Source organism: Lytechinus variegatus, chromosome 2 (genome assembly GCF_018143015.1).
Source record: "Lytechinus variegatus isolate NC3 chromosome 2, Lvar_3.0, whole genome shotgun sequence".
NCBI lineage: Eukaryota > Metazoa > Echinodermata > Echinoidea > Temnopleuroida > Toxopneustidae > Lytechinus > Lytechinus variegatus.
The window spans coordinates 5230438-5249774 of NC_054741.1; the positions used below are offsets into that span (position 1 = coordinate 5230438).

At 36.7% G+C, this 19337-nt stretch overlaps 2 protein-coding genes across 3 annotated transcripts; one reads left to right on the forward strand and one right to left on the reverse strand.

The window, feature by feature from the left end:
- The first annotated feature begins 2633 nt into the window (after positions 1–2633).
- On the forward strand, positions 2634–8636 carry LOC121407131 (60S ribosomal protein L14-like). 2 transcript variants are annotated; one of them, XM_041598063.1, is made up of 5 exons: positions 2635–2670; positions 3271–3288; positions 7388–7489; positions 7857–8105; positions 8544–8636. In XM_041598063.1, the coding sequence occupies exons 1-5, from the start codon at positions 2659–2661 to the stop codon at positions 8604–8606; spliced, it is 444 nt and encodes a 147-aa protein (XP_041453997.1). In that variant the 5' UTR covers positions 2635–2658; the 3' UTR covers positions 8607–8636. The 2 variants fall into 2 exon arrangements, with proteins under 2 accessions (XP_041453998.1, XP_041453997.1); XM_041598064.1 differs by lacking the exon at positions 3271–3288 and having other exon boundaries at positions 2634–2670.
- A 3099-nt stretch (positions 8637–11735) lies between these two features.
- LOC121407132 (methyltransferase-like protein 9) lies at positions 11736–17976 on the reverse strand. Its single transcript, XM_041598066.1, has 6 exons — positions 17825–17976; positions 16737–16927; positions 15536–15745; positions 14244–14431; positions 12752–13339; positions 11736–12577 (listed from the first exon to the last, which is right to left on the reverse strand). The coding sequence occupies exons 1-5, from the start codon at positions 17930–17932 to the stop codon at positions 13056–13058; spliced, it is 981 nt and encodes a 326-aa protein (XP_041454000.1). The 5' UTR covers positions 17933–17976; the 3' UTR covers positions 11736–12577; positions 12752–13055.
- Between the last annotated feature and the right edge of the window lie 1361 nt (positions 17977–19337).

Here is a 19337-nt window from a genome sequence, read left to right on the forward strand (position 1 = left end):
CCCCCCCCGGGGGGGACTACTGCCACTTTTACTTTTCAAGGGCTTTTTCAAGACGTGCTTTTGCTTTTCAAAAAACAATTTGATTTCCATTGGTTTTTAATTTCGTCAGCATTAATACCTCTATTTTAATTTCTTTCCATAGCATTTGATATTATTTTGTGCAAAAAAAGATAAAAAGGCTCTTTTCTGTGGCGACCCGAGAAAAGAGAAAGTGTAAGAGAGAATTGGGGTGAAATACGATATAATTTTCTCAATATTATTTCAAAATTTATCTCTCTCTCTCTCTGTTGTCATCACGGTCCTCTTTGTTTTCAGTGCAATAAAAATGTCGAAATTTCTGCTCGCTCGATTGCTTTCTCATAACTTTTTATAAATTTTGTCCAATATACGCCCCCTCAAAAGTTTTAATTTGCATATTGTACGCCACTTGCTCGATTTAGTTGGATATTTCTTCCATTTCATTTTAAGGCCATCAAATTAGGCTCCAATTAAAGATTTAAGATGGCTGTTTCCCACATATAGTTATTTGTTGTTTTATTTTTTAAGATAAAATTTTCTATGAATAATCAATATGACTTAGAACAAGACTATGTTAAGCATATGTTTATCGTTACAAAATGCTAAAAAAATGAATATACTTGTATAATATATTTTGTTATTTAAATGTGGAAATGAAACTGAAATAAAATTAAATTAAATAAATTCTACATGGATTCTAATCATAGTCGCAAGTAGACATATAAATTGGCCGACGGAGGAAAAAAAACTACAAAAATAACAATCCATATTTTAATTCCTAATAGATTTAGAGATCCCAAATAAACAGAAAAGTCTATTCGCCATTCACCAAATTCTGCATTGCCTATTTAGGCCTGTCGATCTGGTTTTGTTTTCAAAATACACTGAAAACATTTATCTCTATAGCCGGCGGATTGGCCGGGTATTAGAGCACCGGCCGGGGGCACTCACATATATTGGTCATGCTGTTGGTGGGGATGTGCCGCTTTGATGGCCCCCTTTTTCAAACCTAATTTTCAGTTCTCTATACATACTTCGAGTGACAAAATTTCAGTTCAGAAGCAGCCCTGCTCGCGCTCGCAAGACCGCCGTTAAGACATCTCAGTTCCCCAGCCCTACCAAAATTAAAGGGATGGTCCGGGCTGAAAATATCTATATCTTAGTATATAGAGTAGAATTCACTGAGCAATGCGAAAATTTCATCTGCAAAATTGGATAACAAATAATAATGAATGAAGTTTAAATTTTAGCAATATATTTGTGAAAACAGTCGTCTTCAATAGGTGAGCTGATGATTTCACACCCCCACTTTCCGTTTTCTGATGTTATTCACAAAATCATAATTTTTTCATTATTTTCTTGTGTTAATAATATGTCTCATTTTCTTAGAAATAAGTTGCAGCAATATATATCTGATCATTCTGATGCCCTAAGTCAGTTGTCCAGATGAATAGTAGCCGCGCGCTTCATGCATGGCTAGCGCATGCACAGCGCTATGGTGCATCCATAGAACATAGAGTTGGATTATAATCATAGAGATATAAATCTATGATTATAATCCACCTCTATGCCATGCCCATGTAGAGATATCCCGGGGGGGGCCACTTACATTGACGAGTGGATACCATGCGCGACCAAAAAAACACGTAAAAAGGATGTCTTTTTCACGACAGGGCACGTTACGTACGTAACGTGAAAAGGGTGTCAAAAACACAAAAATAATGAAAAAGGGTATCTAATTCGCTAGGAAGATTACGTGTTTAGGGTCGAATTTGCGGGGATGATAAAACAAAATTAAAATGTTTTATAAAGGATGTCCTTTTTGCCCCAACACTTCTTGTTTAGAGTCCGATTTGCGCGAGGTGTAGAAGGTGGGGTCGTACTAAACCAAATAAGGTAAAGCCGACGACCGAAGGACCCGTAACAATAAAACATTCCTGTACTTGTTTAGGGGTTCATTTCAGGGAATATTTGCCAAGAGTATCGTTTTGTTTCCAATACTTGTTAAGGGTAGGGTTTCACCAGGGATATCCCTGGTTTCACACGGCAATACTTGTTAAGGGGTGCATTTTCAGAATATGGAAATTACGTGTTTAGGGTGCTTTTCGAGACCCCATGGTCGCGCATGGTTTCCACTCGTGAATGGAAGTGGCCCCCCGGGAGAGATATCATATACAGTGCCGAGATCCCGTTCCGTAGACCATGTTTTTCACATATCACGTGGTATATATTTAGTTCCCAAGACCCTTTTAGTCAGTTCCTTAGACCCCCATTTCAGAGTTTCGAGAGGCACACACCCCCATCAAAAAATATTTTGAATGCCCCCCCTCCCCCGGGGGAGGGGGTATAGAGAAACGAGATCCCCATTTTCACATTATGGCGTTCCATAGATTTTTTTTTTTTAGGCAATTGGAATGGCTAGATGGTAGAATAAAAGGGTTCATGGGTTGCATAATCCTAATACTTTTTCGATGAATACTTTTTTTTGCAAAAGGCTTTTCTTTTTTTCTCAAAGTTGGGAATGCTTTTTTAATGCTTGTTTTATTTTCTATCATGAAAGCATTTATTTGGAGTGACCAATATTAAATTTTACTTTACGCCCTCTGTTGACAAAGTCGATCTTTTTTCACAGTTTCCAGCATGACTGACAGGGTACGATAGATAGTCCCGGAATATGCCTTAAATGTTACTATATTCCTTTTTTCCTTTGATATTTTTCATGTGATATCTTGTACCTAAATTACTTTCCTACCTAATATTCTATAAATCTTAGTATATTTCTTCATAAAGTGTGTAGGAAAGGGGTAGAAGTGTGTGTAATTATTGTTCGTATGCTCGTTGATGTTGGGTGCGTGGGCCGTGGCCGCCGTGGTGTACCGTGTAGCGTATTGAGTGCGATGGCCGATGTGAATTGCGTGTATTAAATTTAAAGACTGAAAGAAAGAGTAAGACCCGCATTAATTAAGCACGGGACAAACGGCGATGCGAAACCTGCATCAGTGTTTATATTCTATCAACTTACATGACTTAGGGTTTTAAAATGTAATTTAATTGAAAAGTAATTGGAATTGAATTTTTAAACATTTCTTCAATTGACTTGTAATCGGAGAAAGTAATTGAGCCCCTGCCTGCTCCAGATTATTAATTTTGTAAACTTGTATTTTCATGAAAGTGCTTTATTTTAATTCTGTTTTTCAGTGACATGATCATTTATGGATATTTCTTTTGATTAAATCACATCTTGTATTTTAGGGTGTAAATAAAAGACAGGTAAGTATCTAAAAAATAAATATGAAATATAATTGTATAAAAATCATGCTTATCATTGATCATATGTTAAATGTCTGCCCATTCTTGAAAAGATTCACTGTGAGAGTAAGGTTAATGTGGGGAACTTTTTTGTATCTGTATCTCCGTTGACGTACAATCATCAGCATCTGGTTGTCACGTACATTATTTAAGCTTATTACGGTCTTATTCAATGCCATGGTCGGTGTGAAAGGTAAAATAAAGTTACAGCAAACAATTATTTCATGAAAAATTATTTAGAATCAAGGTTAATTGCCACAATATTATCATATTCATAGATCTAGTGGTACACTGCAATAAACTTATCTTTGTGAAATTATGAAATTTTAGATGAAAAGGTAATTCTAATGATCACTTACATAAAGGCATATGTGAGATAAAATAAGTGTATAAAATGAGTGTATAAAATACCCGACATGCTCATTTTGCTCATTTCTCAGCAATTACACATTTTCCCCAGAGTTATTTGGCATAATTTTTTTCATACAAACACATGGGTGGCCATTTTATTGGATTCTGTTTGAACTCTTTGAACATTTTGAGATCGTTACCATGACTGGTATTTATCCTTAATGATCCATGAGTTCTCTTTCTCAGCCAGGGTTCACTCTTTTAGCCCCTTTTACATTTTCCGCACATAGCTCTCTTAAGAATAAGCCTTATTTACACTTCTATTCTCTTTGCCACCAGTCTTCATCAGCCTACTTCTGTTACCCTCATCTATCCTCCATACATTGTATCCCCTACTTGATCATTCCTTTTGTTATAAAAATTCCTTATCTCTATGCCTGACTCTTTAGTCATTTTAATTACCCTATCCCTCCTCCCTGGTTGACAAATTATGGATATTTATATTGTAAAACCCTTTAAAGGACAAGTCCACCCCAACAAAAACTTGATTTGAATAAAAAGAGAAAAATTCAACAAGCACAACACTGAAAATTTCATCAAAATCGGATGTAAAATAAGAAAGTTATGGCATTTTAAAGTTTCGCTTATTTTCAACAAAATAGTTATATGAACGAGCCAGTTACATCACTCACTATTTCTTTTGTATTTCATTATATGAAATATTTTTATTTTCTCGTCATTGTCATGTGAAATGAAGTTTCATTCGTCCCTAAACACGTGGAATTCCATTATTTTAACATTTTGTGCTTCAGGCAAGGAGGTCCTAATTGTCAAATTCGTAAAAATTGAAATATTGTATAATTCAAACAATAAAAAACAAAAGAAATAGTGAGTGACATCATCGACTCTCTCATTTGGATGTAACTGGCTCGTTCATGTAACTATGTTGAAAATAAGCGAAACTTTGAAATGTCATAACTTTCTTATTTTACATCCGATTTTGATGAAATTTTCAGCATTGTGCTTGTCTGATTTTTCTCTATTGATTCAAATCAACATTTTTCTGAGGTGGACTTGACCTTTAATTACCCTATCCCTCCTCCCTGGTTGACAAATTATGGATATTTATATTGTAAAACCCTTTAAGGGATTGGACCATATCCATGAACATACATAACTAAGTCATTGTTATATAACTAAAGTTAATTTGAATATTTAGGTGTTATGAATAAAGATTAAGTTCATTTTGCAAAGACAATCACAATTTCTGTTGAAAAATGAATTAGCCTCTGTCAAGATCAGGCAGTTGAACACAGGACTTCATACTCAAAACATCTACTTCTTCTTCTGTACTTACACTGCGTTGGACAAGAACCTGCAAATGTGTAGTCCTATAAATTATAAAATATAGCTCCCACATTTAATATCAGTTTGACATTCTCAGCAAAATCATTTTCATTTTTTTTTTCTTTAATGGTGTGATATCTACAGAAATAAACAATGACTTGCAGTGCACCTTATTTTCCATGACAAATTTGATGGCACAACATACTTAGCATTATATAAAATGGATATGAATGAGTTCTAAATTAATTTCAATATGTTATTCTGTACCTTGCATAATTTTAGGGGTTGTTATCAATACTACTGAGCCATGATTCTAAAAAGTGACATAGGGATTTGTGACCACTTTTTTTCACTCTGTAGCAGTTGATATAGCCCTGTTGTCACGCATTTTCATTTTATGCTACGTTGTCATTTCATATTTATTGGGTGTAGATTATTGTATAAACTATGATGGGACGGATACAGGTACAGTAAGAAAGAGCAACTTTGACCCAGCGAGCAGAAGTGGTCCTCATTTTATAAATTTTATCTTTTCATATTTCAAAATCACATTGGTTCAAAGGTGTTCCATCTATTGGTAATTCAAATTTTGAATGTCCTGTCATAACATTCATTTTCATCATTTAAGAAAACAAAAATCACAGAAAACCAATGAAGCTTCAAAATGGCATTCATTTTGTGTTTGTATTTCATGGTTCAATTTTCAGCACCCCCTCCCCATAACATTTATCGCCTTCAAAATCTATGCTCTTATTTAATATTTGTAGATTTTAACAGTAAGAAATTGTATAATGGTTCGTTATCTGTTGATCACAATAGATTGTTAAATTAAAACATACTATCCAAACATTGAAATTGCATCATTGAAAAATATTTTTGCATTCATAATACAAGTGTTGTCTGCATTCATTTAATATTATTCCTTGCTTGTAGAGTCAAATTTCAACAAAATACATTACAGCTTGTACTTGAAATAAAGTTCCATTTGTCTTGTTGATATAGTTAAAGAACAAACTTGAACATTTTATTGTTTGAAATTTGCACCCCTAAAAACTTAAATTAAAAAAAAAATGTAAGTGGAACTTCCACTGATGTAGATGGGTTTTCAATTTTGGATCCTCACTCTTGTAAAAGAATGAAATTGAATTGAGCACTTGTCATTTTTCAACACATGTGAAAGTGATCTGTTACAATATCTGTGTCTGTGATATAATTCAGACTATTTTTTTGTCCCAGAATCCCATTTATTTTTAATGGACGAGGTATGATATTTCCTGCTATAACAGTGATGGCCCAAATTCTTATCCTTTCTGTTGCTATTAAAAAGACTTCTCCTGATATCAGGATAAACTTAATATTTGAAAGAAAGGTTGGGATTCACAAAATCTGACAATTATTTCCATTTCAAATATTCTTTGAAAATGGAACAATCAAGTTTAATAGAGTCTTTGTTTGAAATTGGGATGAATCCATCTGTCATCTGAGGGACCCCCTCTCTCACTCTCCCTTTTCTGTATATCCCTCTTTCCTCTCATTCTTTCGTTCTCTCACAGTATTTAAAAAAAAAATAAATAAATAAATATCCTTTCTTTCTTTCTCTCTCTCTCCTTTCCTACTTTTAAGTCTTTCTCTGCTGCATTTATACCAATTAGTTCAGCAGTGTATACATCCAGTTCCTGAAATCTATGTTTATTGTTTAGGAAAATTCTATATGAATATTGAGGACATGTCACATTATACACTGTTAATTATCTATAATTATATGAATTTTCATTGTTGTGGTCAGAATTTTCCCTGGTATTTTTGGAGATGCCCCCTCCCCTTTAATAATTGAGAAATATTCTAAACACCTCCTTTAATCAAATACAATATCATACTTTTCAGGTCTACCTTAACTTTAACCATACAGGGTTTATGGCCGATCATTTATCACATTTTAAAGATATATTTGTATGTCATGTACCTGTCACTTCCATTTATACTGTACCTTTATATTACTGACCTACATTGACAGTAACGAGTCATGATCTGGGCTTATCTGAATATTTATTGTATTTGTATATTTATGCACTTTGTAAATTTCTTTCTTCGTTGTGATCCCAGTAAAGTGATATAAAATAAAAAATGAACAAATTGTCAAATCAGTTATCTATCGTTATAACTTATATTAAATGCTATGTTGCATTTGTTGAAATTTCATGTGGTCAAACTTCACTTTCAGTCAGTAAGATAATGTACTTTCAGGTTGTTTTACATGCTCTTCAATAGGGAAAAAAACTATATGAAGTTAAATTTACAGCAAACCAGGCAGTATGAGCATACTGCTAGGGAACTAATATTACATTATCTTTTCATTTGATAGGTGTTCAGAAGGTTTGTGGAGATTGGCCGTGTGGCCTACATCGCAAGCGGACAGAACAAGGGCAAGCTATGTGTCATCGTTGATGTCATTGACCAAAGGAGGGTAAGTGCTGAGGAGGTTCTTTGTTTAAAATTTGTGTATTTCATAATTTTTTTCAAATTATTTAGACTGATATTTTTTGCCTATAATGCAAAATATTTGAAAAGATTTCAGAGACATTTTGCATTTTGTTCTCTTGATTTCACTGAGAAGTAAAATTGAAAAGGGCTACATTTTTAGTTGCCATATCTATGAATTAATTGACACATTTTACATGAATATGGATTTGTATTCAGATTGTCTATTTTTGTCTCATCTTAATGAAGTTTGGCAGAAATACCTCCCAATTAATTTTTTTTTTTTAACTCACTCTTGGTATAGCTAACATTTTCACTGTACCCATTCTGTTTCTCATCTTTTTTCATCATAGGCCCTCGTTGATGGACCACTCTCCGGTGTGAAGCGCCAGGGAATGCGATTCAAGCAGCTTCACTTGACAGACTTTGTCATCAGCATCCCACATTCCGCACGTAACAGCACAGTGAGGAAGGCATGGGAGAAGGAAAACATCACCACCAAGTGGGAAGAAACCATCTGGGCTAAGAAGCTGGCTGCCAAGCAGAGGAGAAGACAGATGACCGATTTTGACCGCTACAAGCTCATGCGCGCCAAGCAAAAGGTGAGAAAGTTTAATTGAATGTCAAAGAAGAAAAAATATCAAATAAAACCTGGATATTTTGTTCAAACCTTGACAGAGGACCTCTTTCATGCTGCAGTGCTGGCAGTATGACTAGTTTTGCATGAATACAGTAGACCTTGCCCTTTTTAGGCATGAAAATTAGATTTTATCAGAACTTTTAAGTTAATTTTATGTATAAAATGGCAGTCTTCTTTCTGTTAAAAATCTTTCACCTTAAAGTCGGCCTCACATGTTGGTCACTCTGAAATCCCGAGCAGCCCAATCTTGTTAATGATGCAACATTGTATAATGCAAATGTTAATTTTAAGTTGTCTAGTGTACTCTGTAAGGAGTCTGTAACGTTGAACAATTCTTACAGTCTTTTTTATCCCCTCCCCCTTTCTCTTTCTCCTTTCTCTCTTTTTTTATGGATTACAGAGGAATTCTATCCTGACAAGAGAGATGGCCAAGCTGAAGAAAGCAGAAGCTTCTGCCAAGTAAAATATCTAATGGTTTACATGTTACATTCAACATCCAAGACCCTTGTGAATAGTGCAGTCAGGAAATAAAATATCTTCTGAATGCAATGCTATGTTTCAGGTGTTTTCTATTCTCAGAAGAGATGATATATTGGGCTGAGATCGTGAGAGATTACCAGGTGGAACAGAGGGAGTGAGAGAGAGATGGAATAGGGGGAAGATCAGGATTAGTGAAAGTGAGAGATACAATGCAGGTATCAAGGAGTAACAGAGAGAGAGTAAAAGAAAGATATAAGGAAGGAAGAATGGAGAGGGAGAGAAAGATAGAGGGGAATAAGGATTAGTGAGAGATAGAAAGGAGTAAAAGACAGAGAGAGTGGAAGAAAGATATAGGAAGAATGGAAAAAGAGAGGAAGGATAAGTGAGAGTGAGAGATAGATAACGAGGAGTAACAGAGAGAGAGTAAAAGAAAGAATTAGTGAAAGTGAGAAATTCACAAGGAGGGAGAAAGCAAAAGATATAAGAATTAGGAGTGAGAAAGATAGGATTATTGGATTGAGAGGTGATAAAGAGGGAGTGAAAGATGATAAGCAAGGCTCGACATTAGCGGTGGCCCTGGGCCACCAAAAATTCATCTCGGGCAACCATTATTGAAAAAATGTTAAAGGTCAAGTCCACCTCAGAAAAATGTTGATTTGAATCAATAGAGAAAAATCAGACAAGCATAATGCTGAAAATTTCATCAAAATCGGATGTAAAATAAGAAAGTTATGACATTTCTAACTCGCTTATTTTTAACAAAATAATTATATGAACGAGCCAGTTACATCCAAATGAGAGAGTCGATGTCACTCACTATTCCTTTTGTTTTTATTGTTTGAATTATACAATATTTCAATTTTTACGAATTTGATGATTAGGACCTCCTTGCCTGAAGCACAAAATGTTAAAATAATGGAATTCCATATGTTCAGGGAGGAATGAAACTTCATTTCACACAATGACGAGAAAATAAAAATATTTCATATAATAAAATACAAAAGAAATAATGAGTGATGTCATCAGTTCCCTCATTTGCATACCGACCAAGATGTGCATATAACTGTTTTGTGAAATGAAGTGAAACTTTAAAATGTCATAACTTTCTTATTTTACATCCAATTTTGATGAAATTTTCAGTGTTGTGCTTGTTGATTTTTTTTTTTTTTATTCAAATCAAGTTTTTGTTGGGGTGGACTTGTCCTTTAAGTTTTGGTGGCCCGAATTGGGCAACCAAAAAAAGTTAATGTGGAGAGCCTTGTGACAAGGATGGAAGGAGTAAGAGAAGGATGGGAGGAATAGAGGGAAAAGATAAGGAATAGTGAGTGTGATAAGGATGAACAGAGGGAGCGAGAGAAAGGGAATAAAGAATGAAAGGAAGAATAGGAAAGATTACCGTAATGGGAGTGAGAGACAATGGCAAGGAGGAACAGAGGAAAAGATAAGGAATGGAAGGATTAGAAGGAAAGGAAGTGAGAGAAAACATTGGAGCAAGAGAAAGCTGAGGAATAGACAGACTTGAAGATACTTATATTATTGACTGGCCTTGAGGGGAAAATCAAATGTATTGCCCACAACGGAACCATATTGGTTCTTTTAAGGGCAATATATTTGATGCCTCGGAAGAGAGCCAGTCAATACTTTTATTATAAAATCATGAAAATTGAGATATGTCTTTGAGAATAGGGTTCTATTGTGTCATGTGAATATCTGGGCTGGGATCTGCACTTGATCATTATGACGCACTTATCGCATCCCTAGAGACACATATCCAACAACGATCCAGCGTTATCTTTATTGAGACGTTAACTTGCTGCATGGATCATTATGAAGCATATTGCTTTCTACGCATACTCGAATGCCCGCATGTGAGACCACGGAAAGTACAGTTTATTTTGCATCATCTTTGCGTGCAAAAACAATACACGCATAGAGACTGAGAAAAATACATGTAACATACCTATCCCTGATATTCAAAAAACCTCGGGCAATACGGCTTTGTAAATGACTAGCTCAGATGTCTGATACGGGTAATAATGGGGAATAGAGAGATGGATAATGAAGTATAGGACTATGATCGGAGTGAAAGAGATAATGAAAAGGTAATAAAGGGGAAGGAGTGAGAGAAAGGCAACAAGAATGCATGCATAGGACCGGAAGAAAAACAGGATTGATGGAAAGACAAAGATTGGGAGGACAGTCCAAAACTGTTTACATCACCATCACATGAAGAAAGCATTATGGAATTTTATGAAATGCAATATGATACGTTTAGATGAAGAACCTAGAATGACGTTTAGATGAAGAACCTAGAATAGTTTAGGAAGAGTGTCTGACAAAATCATATACTTTTTGTAGTAGTAGTAATACAACCTTACCATTCCCTTCTGTCTCACCTTCCATCCACCAGCCCCACCTTGTTACCCCCCCCCCCTTTCCCCCAAATTCTCCCACTGTCTCGCTTGCTCTCTTTCACTTCGAATTACACCCAAAAAAAAGCCATACCAATGATGCTGAAAAAAAAAACAATTGCACAAAATATATGGAAGCAAATTTATTGCACATTTATAGAAAATATAAGTTTGAAATGAAAACTCGACATATGAGATGGATAAGTAAAACACTTGAGGTGTATGTTAAACACAAAATGAAACTTCATTTATCAAGAGGATTGAATTACTGACAGCAATTGTAAATTCATTTACAACTGGGACATTCTATTCAAAGAAATCAACTCTGAAAATTGTCAACGCATACATGTTTAGAATAACATGAACGTCTTTTAATATTGCAAAAAGGTGGGGCAGAGAAATACTAGGAGGAAAATTGCAACTAATCCCATCCTGACAAATCTCACAAGCTCGTTTCAACAGCCACAGCAAAACTTCACGTTTGGCTGCGCTGATGTCTATCATTTCCATTGGCATAAATCCATGATGTCATACTATTCAAGTGGGGCGGGATGACACAATAGATCATCCCCTCTGAAAAATATGTTCACTGCTTGAATTTAAGGCCTCGTCACACCGCTCGAGCGTTGTTGGAGCGGTGATCGAGTGGTAGGGAAAGGGTCGAATTTCGCTCACAAAATTTGGGAAAAAATCGAAAACAAAAAAAAAAACAATCGAAATCGAAAATGGTGAACGGTAGCGAGAGGTGATGATTTTTTTCTCTCCGCTCCACGACCTCTCCAAGAAAGCTTGGGCAGTGTGACCATGCCTTTACACCTGTGCTTATTTCAATTTTCCATAAGCTTCTCTTCTTTTTATAACATACAGATGAAGTATAAGTAACAGAGTACACATCAGGAAAAAAAGTGTTAATGGCATGCAAGGATGCAGGAGTAATAATAATAATAATCCGATAGCGCTTAATACATCGGAACGACATGTCTAAGCGCTTTACAGATATATCCCGGTCATCGGATTCAATCAGTCATTCCCGCATGTTATGTAAGCATATCCTCCACTCCCTGCAGAGTATTCCACTCAGTCGCCAGTGAGGCACACACGGTACTGGACAAGCAACAATGACTTTCACATCCTACCGGGTACCCATTTAGCGCTTGGGTGGAGAGTGGCAAAGTGTGAATAAACATGAAATGGAATGGTGGCATGCACTTTGAGGAGGGGGGGGTACCAAAACTAAAGATCCTAATAAAACACTTCAAATTCTGGCTTAAGTATTGAACTGTAAACCAGCCCTGATGCACAACATGAGTTGATTCACATACTAGCAGATTACTTGTTGGGATGTGTGTTCTTCACAGCTGTGATGAAAAGTCATTTCATAGGCCTACTCCCTATTATAAATTTTGATATTTCAGTTGTGAAACAAATCAAGTTTGTCTCTACATACAGTATATTACAATGACAAGGATTTAGGCACTTTGGATTGTATATTGCTACTTGGTCTTCAACTGCTTAGTGTACTTTCCATTAGGTCTCATCCAACCTGGTGGGTGTTTCATAAAGCTGTTCGTAAGATACGAATGACTTTACGCACGACTGGTGATCCCTTCTTGTGCTATGTGATATCCCTATGTAAATTGAGATATGACCTGAGAAAATGTTCCAGTCGTGCGTAAAGTCATTCGTAACTTTACGAACAGCTTTATGAAACACCCACCTGGTCTAATCTTTCTTTGTCTACAACCAGTTTAGCTCATCTAAACCATTTGCAATTTAGCCCATTTTGAATAAGAATTAGACTGAGTGGGTATTAGACCAAGAGTTGTGCAAACGAAACGGCAATTAGATCAATTTGATATTAGACCAAATGGGTTTAGTAGACTTACTGCTTGTAGATCAAGTTGTCCCATCTCTGCACAGGTACAGATTCTTGCATCCATTCCGATTGCTCCCACTGAGCACACAAACAAAAATACTGTTATTCAAAGAGTACTGTTTTCTTCAGACTCATGTGATATTCATCATCTTTCTGATTCTATACTTAAGCTGCTGCTTGGAACAGCTTCCATTTCCAGCTCTCTTTGACCGTCTAGAGCATCTTGACCCCTCTCTAGAACAAAGAGCGCATCATTCAGGTGGTAGAAGGGTTCGGTGGCATCCCCCTCACAGAGGTAAGGTACCCTGGAGAAGCTTCGGACTTGGAATCCTGCAGGCTGGATCACCTCCTGGACTAGATGCTGGACCTGTTCCTCCCAAGTCTCTCCTTGGACCTCGATCACTTCAGAAGGCTTGTTCTGGTTTGAACCTATGGAGTAAAAATAAATGCCACAGGCTGACAATAAAATGTGGGCAATCACATAAGATGATAAAACTTTCTGCAAGTCCAACCCCCATTTATATCCATTCTCACTTCATGAACTACTCAAGCCATGACAGTATTAGAACATTACCACTTTTCATATGATCAAAGTACAGAGACAAATCTTTCCAGGTGGAGGTGCCTTAGCCGCAAAAGTCCAGGGTTTGATCCTGGCCATGGCACCTGTGACCATGAGCAAGAAATAAAATCAACAGTGCTCTTTTATCCTATACTCACATTAATGGAAATGCTATATACATTCTTGGTAACTATGTGTGCACTTGCTTTTTAAAAAAATCTTTCCAGGAGGATCACATACATATATGGAGTCAGATGTAAAAATTCCATGAAATTGCTCATGTGCATGAGGGCATTTCCAATTGCATTTATTAACAAGGCAATGGTTTTCTGAATTATCTTGTAACTCATAAATTTAAGTTGGATTTATGCACATTTGATAACAATCTTACTGTTAAAAACCAATTTAGTGCAGAGTATTATCATTCTTAAGTAGCAGTTGCAGTAAGAGAAGGTAGAAGTGGTAGAAGCAACAGATGCCTAACTAGCACTAGATTGATAGCCCAATGTACAGTGAATACCTCACTGCAGTTGTAAAATTAGAAATGATAGAAATAGAAGTGGTAATGGTTGAAGTCATTGTAGTGGAGAGGGAAGCAGTAGCAGTAAGACTAAAAGAATTTTAAGTGGTAATAACTGGGGCAGTTGTTGTAATAGTTACAGGACTTCCCTGTCAGTATGATATGAAATTTCATGATGACACAATCATACATGTAAATCTAGGAAGGAAAGAAAGTATCAAAATAAATATTACACTAACAAACATGCTTACCATGTTCTACAAACTGCTTGAATGGCAACACCACTGCCATGATGACCACACCCGATGATGATAGTGATTCTTTCATTTCCTTGAGTAGTAACAGAGGATGATCACATCTATCAAGTAGGTTCAAACAGCTTATCACATCATATGCATGACCAGTCTTCTCTAAACTCCATCCATCAATGGGAAGTACTCTGAATGGAGGGGGGGGGGGGGGGTGAAAAAGAAGAGAATTTAAAGTTGTAAATTGTGAAATAAAAGTTACCTTTATGGTACGAAGTGTTTCTCTCTCCTGTATCATCATCTAACATTTTTCAATGATAGCATAATAAACTAGAGCCCTAACAGAACTCAGAGCAAATCTCAATATATGAAAAAAAATCTCCCGGAAGAAAGTTTCCCAGGGGATAGTATACCTTACCATCTCATTTCAGGACAACTAACTAATCACCAGAGAGTTGTCATTTTTATAAGCATATACTTGGAGATTTAAATTTGGACACATATGCAGTAACTAAAATTTGCACAACCTGACATTTTTACCTCTAACGTTATGTTACCTCAGACGATTAGGACTTTTCTTATTTATTTTCCACTTGTGCACCGGATAGCCCTCTTCAGCTACAGGCTGTTCTTCTGAGGGGTCAATCTTTCCCATTATTTTCCATCTACCACCTTCACCTGGCACCATTCGCCAATGCTCATATACAGCACAAACTGGCTTACCCCATGTTAGCCAGTTCATATACAAGATCTGATCATGGACAGATAAAGGTCATTCGAACTAAAATCTAAAACCTACAGGCATGAAACTCTTAAATGACTGCCTGACATTGCAACATTCAAATCAGGCAAACTATAAAGTAATATTCCAAACAGAGTATCTTTGATTCTTTGATTTAATATAAAAAGAGGGTGAATAGAATAGCTTGTTGCAGCTGTTTGTAACTGAAAGGTGCATGGATAAATTGGAATGCCTCACAGAAGCACGAAAACTCATGATACATTCCATATCGAAAATGGAGTTATTCAACTACTCATTTGTCAAAATAGGATTATAAGCTATTCATGAAGCACCTATGTTACTTAGCAAGTACCTATTAAAAATGCCAAAACATAACTTTTCTGTAATTTGAAATATCAATGGATATTTGAGGTCATTCAAGACACGTGCTAACTATAAGTATGATCAGGTGGGCTGAGAAAAACAATACATGGGGGCTTGGGGGCAATTTAGCCTCTGAAATATTGAAAAGAGCCCTGGAATCTAAAAAAAATAAAGCAACAGGAACACTCACTTGCAGCCTTGTTGGGACAGCCTCCACTGCATAGTCCATGATGCCTCCGTGGCATAAACCTCTTTGAACATGAAATCTACTTCCTTTGTGACCTCCCCATCACCTGCCCCAAGGTCAATGACCTTTTCTGCTTTCCAGTCAGCTGTAACCCCAAGGAGATGCTGGATTTGGTCTCTGGAGAACACGAACATGGACCCTCTCTTCAACAACCTAAATTGTGATGATTGGATAAGGAATGAACGATGGGTAATTTTATTTCTCTGACATAATTTTTTGTGTGTGTCATGCTATAGTCATGATCTTCAACATAGGGAAAATGAAACTTATGTACATGAATTGAAAAATAATTGATACAGTAAAATCAACAATTTACAATCAATGCAAATTGACATTCTTAGAACATACACTGGAATCTCCCTAAAATTGACCCTCTCTTCAACAACATAAATTGAAAGGAAATCCCCAGGGGGACAGAATTTCAAATGTCCCCCCCCCCTACTATTTTGGGTCTTTGGTGATGCTAAGAAATATATAACTCAAAATGGGAATAAAACGTGCGTTTTGGGACGAGATGACCTTTTGTTTTTTTTTTTTTTTTTTGGCTTGTCAAATATATTTTCGTCGAAATGACCTTAATTTTTAGGTAATAGCCTTTTTTTTTCTTGCTTGTCAAATTTTCCAGACCCTTGTCCCCCCTACCTTTTTGGAGAGATTTCCGCCCCTGATCAAAAGGAATGAAAGATTGTGGATTGTGTCTGTCAGAAACCATAATATTTTGCCATGCCTGTCACAAACCCTGGTCATAAATAAAATAAACTGAATTGAAACTAAGGACTCAGCGGAGTAACTTTACAATGCAATGTCATAATCCATTATGAGAGCATGGATACACACTGTGGTGTTAGAACTAGGCATCATACTTCAGTTCATGACATTGGATTCAAAAGGTAAGCCGAAACTGGACTAATGCATACAGTACACTTATCAATAACTAAATGATTATTCAATTTTTTAATACATTGTTAGTTAGGACTCCTCCTCGGGTACTTTGGCCTGAAATCAATATAATTTAATGAATAACAATATCAATTATTAAACAATAAAAGCAATGACAATCTTGATAATTCCTACTTCAATTAAAAAAAAAATTCTGACAAGCTGACAAAGGCTAGCAAAAATTGTCATTATCAATCCCTCTTACCCATTCACCGAGGTAGTTGACATGAAGAATGAAAGAGCTGACTTGGCTAGGCTATGCCACATTTGGGTCAGCATCCAACCAGATTTCTCGTAGCAGCCATCAAGGAAAGCCTCTGTCCTCTGGTCCAAATTGCTCTGTACAAACTTGGATGCCAGCCAGTCAGGGAGCTTGCTAGTATCACAGCTGTACCACTAGGAAGGAGAGTAATAAAATTGAAATTATGAGAATTTATTACTCCTTTCTTTGCTATGAACAATTATTCAAATTTTGCTGTAATTGGTCCCGCACACTGGAACAAACCTCCAACCCATAATGCTCCCTCTGGAAATTTTCAAATTGCCACTCTTTTTTTTTAACTAGCAGTGTTCTAGCTTGAGCCATTTTAGTGGTGGTGGCTATTTCACGTTTTTTCAGGCCGAGCTAGTGGTCTTAAATCCAAAAGTACTTTTATGTAATAACAATCTGACATAAGAATCTTCGAAAATAAACTATATCAATTATACATGTAAGAATTTTTAATGTAAATTATGCAAATAATAAAACAAGATTTAAATATGGAATGAATGCAATTTCAATTCCTCTTTGCAATGACTCTGAGTTAGTTTTGAAACACTTTTCTTTTCAAATAAGTGGACGACAAAAGCAGTGTTTTTCACAAAGTGTACAGAAGTGTACGTCTGTGTAGTACGAGGAGAAATTAAAAAAAATGTTATTGTTAAAAAACTCCTCGAAACAGAAGGCTGCCAGCTGTCTACCTCGCATACCTCGCATGACTGTAACTAGTCTTGAGGATGCAATGATGATTATTTTTGACAAACTGACATATACTTCTTCATCATTGATGAAGAAGTACCTGTCAGTTTGTCAAAAATAATCATCATCATTGCGTCCTCAAGACTAACTGTAACCATAAGCAGTGACAGTCTCTCACGAAAACTAAATAATCATTGACAACTTTGTTGCAAAAAAATAGATATGGTAGTTGGTACGGTACACAAATACAAAAATAGATACGCGTGGGACCCTTGTAAAAAGTATTACCAGCACCAAACACACGTTGTTTTCTTTCTAGATTCTTAGTATCTTACCGCTTCCACGTCATAATATTTTCTCAAGTTTGATCTCCTGAACCTCTCATCTGTATTATGTTCATGTATTGCACGGAGTAATGGGTTGCGAATTCGATGAGAAGCCATAATAAATTCGTCTCCAGTCTTCAGTCAGAGTTACTCGCTGGACTCGACTACAAGTACCGATAAGCTGCCCAAGCTGCATCCCGCGCCGGCGCCGCGCCCGGCGCCCCACCCCCGGCCGGCCCCCGGGCTGCCAGCAGTGAGGCGAGCTCGCGGCGAGGCCGGTGCATACAAGATGCAAGGCAGCTTGATTGGGTTGGTTTCAGCATGGACCTACGGTCCATGGTTTCAGGGTTGGGGGTTGGGACGTTGGGTTGACTTAATTGTGTTGATGGCAGGCGCGGATCCAGGGGGTGGGGGCACGTGCCCCCCCCCCTTTTGAGAAGAAAAATTAAAACTTGTAATGTAAAAATGCCATTGATAACTAGGTGTGCCCCCTCTTTTTTTCTTTTTTTTTGGGGGGGGGAAATTTTCTCTGAAAAATTTGCCCCCCCCTTTGGAAAATCCTAGATCCGCCCCTGGTTTTGGGGTGGGTTTGTTGGACATTCATTGGAAAATAGCGGAAAAATGATAAAATATTGCCGGTTTGAGAAAAATCCATGAAAGAATTAAAAAAAAGAAATTTGAATTAGGCCTATTTGATCTGTGACGTCATATGCGAGCAGCTTTCCTGAATATCGTATGGTAAAAAATAAATAAAATGTGATTTTCTCAGGAAATTGAAAATGGTATTCACTGTACCCTCAGTACACTGGCGGGTCGATCCAGGGGGCACCCGCCGGCCCGTGCCCCCCCCCCCCCTCCGGGATTTTCCCTTCATTGTTATTGATGACCATTTTTTTTGGGGGGGGGTGCACCCCTTATCAAAAAAATCCTGGATCCACTTCTCACCGGGGGGGGTAGTCTCTCCCCCCCCAAAAAAAGGGAGAGATAAAAAGATAAATCACATATCCAACAAAATGCTTAAAAAGTTCCCTTCAAGTTAAGTTGCCTGCCTATTGTTCATAATTACTATTAAAAAAATGTGTTCTTAAGGTTGCGCTTTACGCCTTTACATTTATTTAATTACTGGTATAGCCTACATTATCCCCTTCATTACTTTTCTTTATGCATGTATGTCAAACAATGCCTTAACGTTCCTTTCAGGATTAGTCAATTATATTATGTAGGCCTATTTATGAATTTCAGCTCACGCTTCGCGCTATCAAATTACATGTATAAGCAAATTACGGATACCGTTAGTGATTATAAAGGTGCTCAAAATTTTTAGGTTTCAGGTCTGAACATCAAAAGTATTTAGCTCACACTAAGCTCGCGTTATTTGTTTAGTAAGAGAAATGGCGTGTTCATGATTAAGGAAGTAAGTGCTCAGGCTATTAATGCACCGCTTTCAGGTCGCGCTTCGCGCGCGCATCTTTAAATGGTGAAACACTACATCATGTTGATTAATTCATACAAAGAGTCCCCC

Excerpts from the sequence above, each read along its gene's own strand:
- LOC121407131 (XM_041598063.1), top strand. Across the intron at positions 7,490-7,856 it reads ATGTCATTGACCAAAGGAGG|GCCCTCGTTGATGGACCACT; the intron begins GTAAGTGCTGAG and ends TTTTCATCATAG. Across the intron at positions 8,106-8,543 it reads TCATGCGCGCCAAGCAAAAG|AGGAATTCTATCCTGACAAG; the intron begins GTGAGAAAGTTT and ends TATGGATTACAG.
- LOC121407132 (XM_041598066.1), bottom strand. The coding sequence starts at position 17,932 with ATGGCTTCTCATCGAATTCGCAACCCATTACTCCGTGCAATACATGAA. Across the intron at positions 16,928-17,824 it reads AATATTATGACGTGGAAGCG|TGGTACAGCTGTGATACTAG; the intron begins GTAAGATACTAA and ends TCTCCTTCCTAG. Across the intron at positions 15,746-16,736 it reads TCAACTACCTCGGTGAATGG|GTTGTTGAAGAGAGGGTCCA; the intron begins GTAAGAGGGATT and ends ATCACAATTTAG.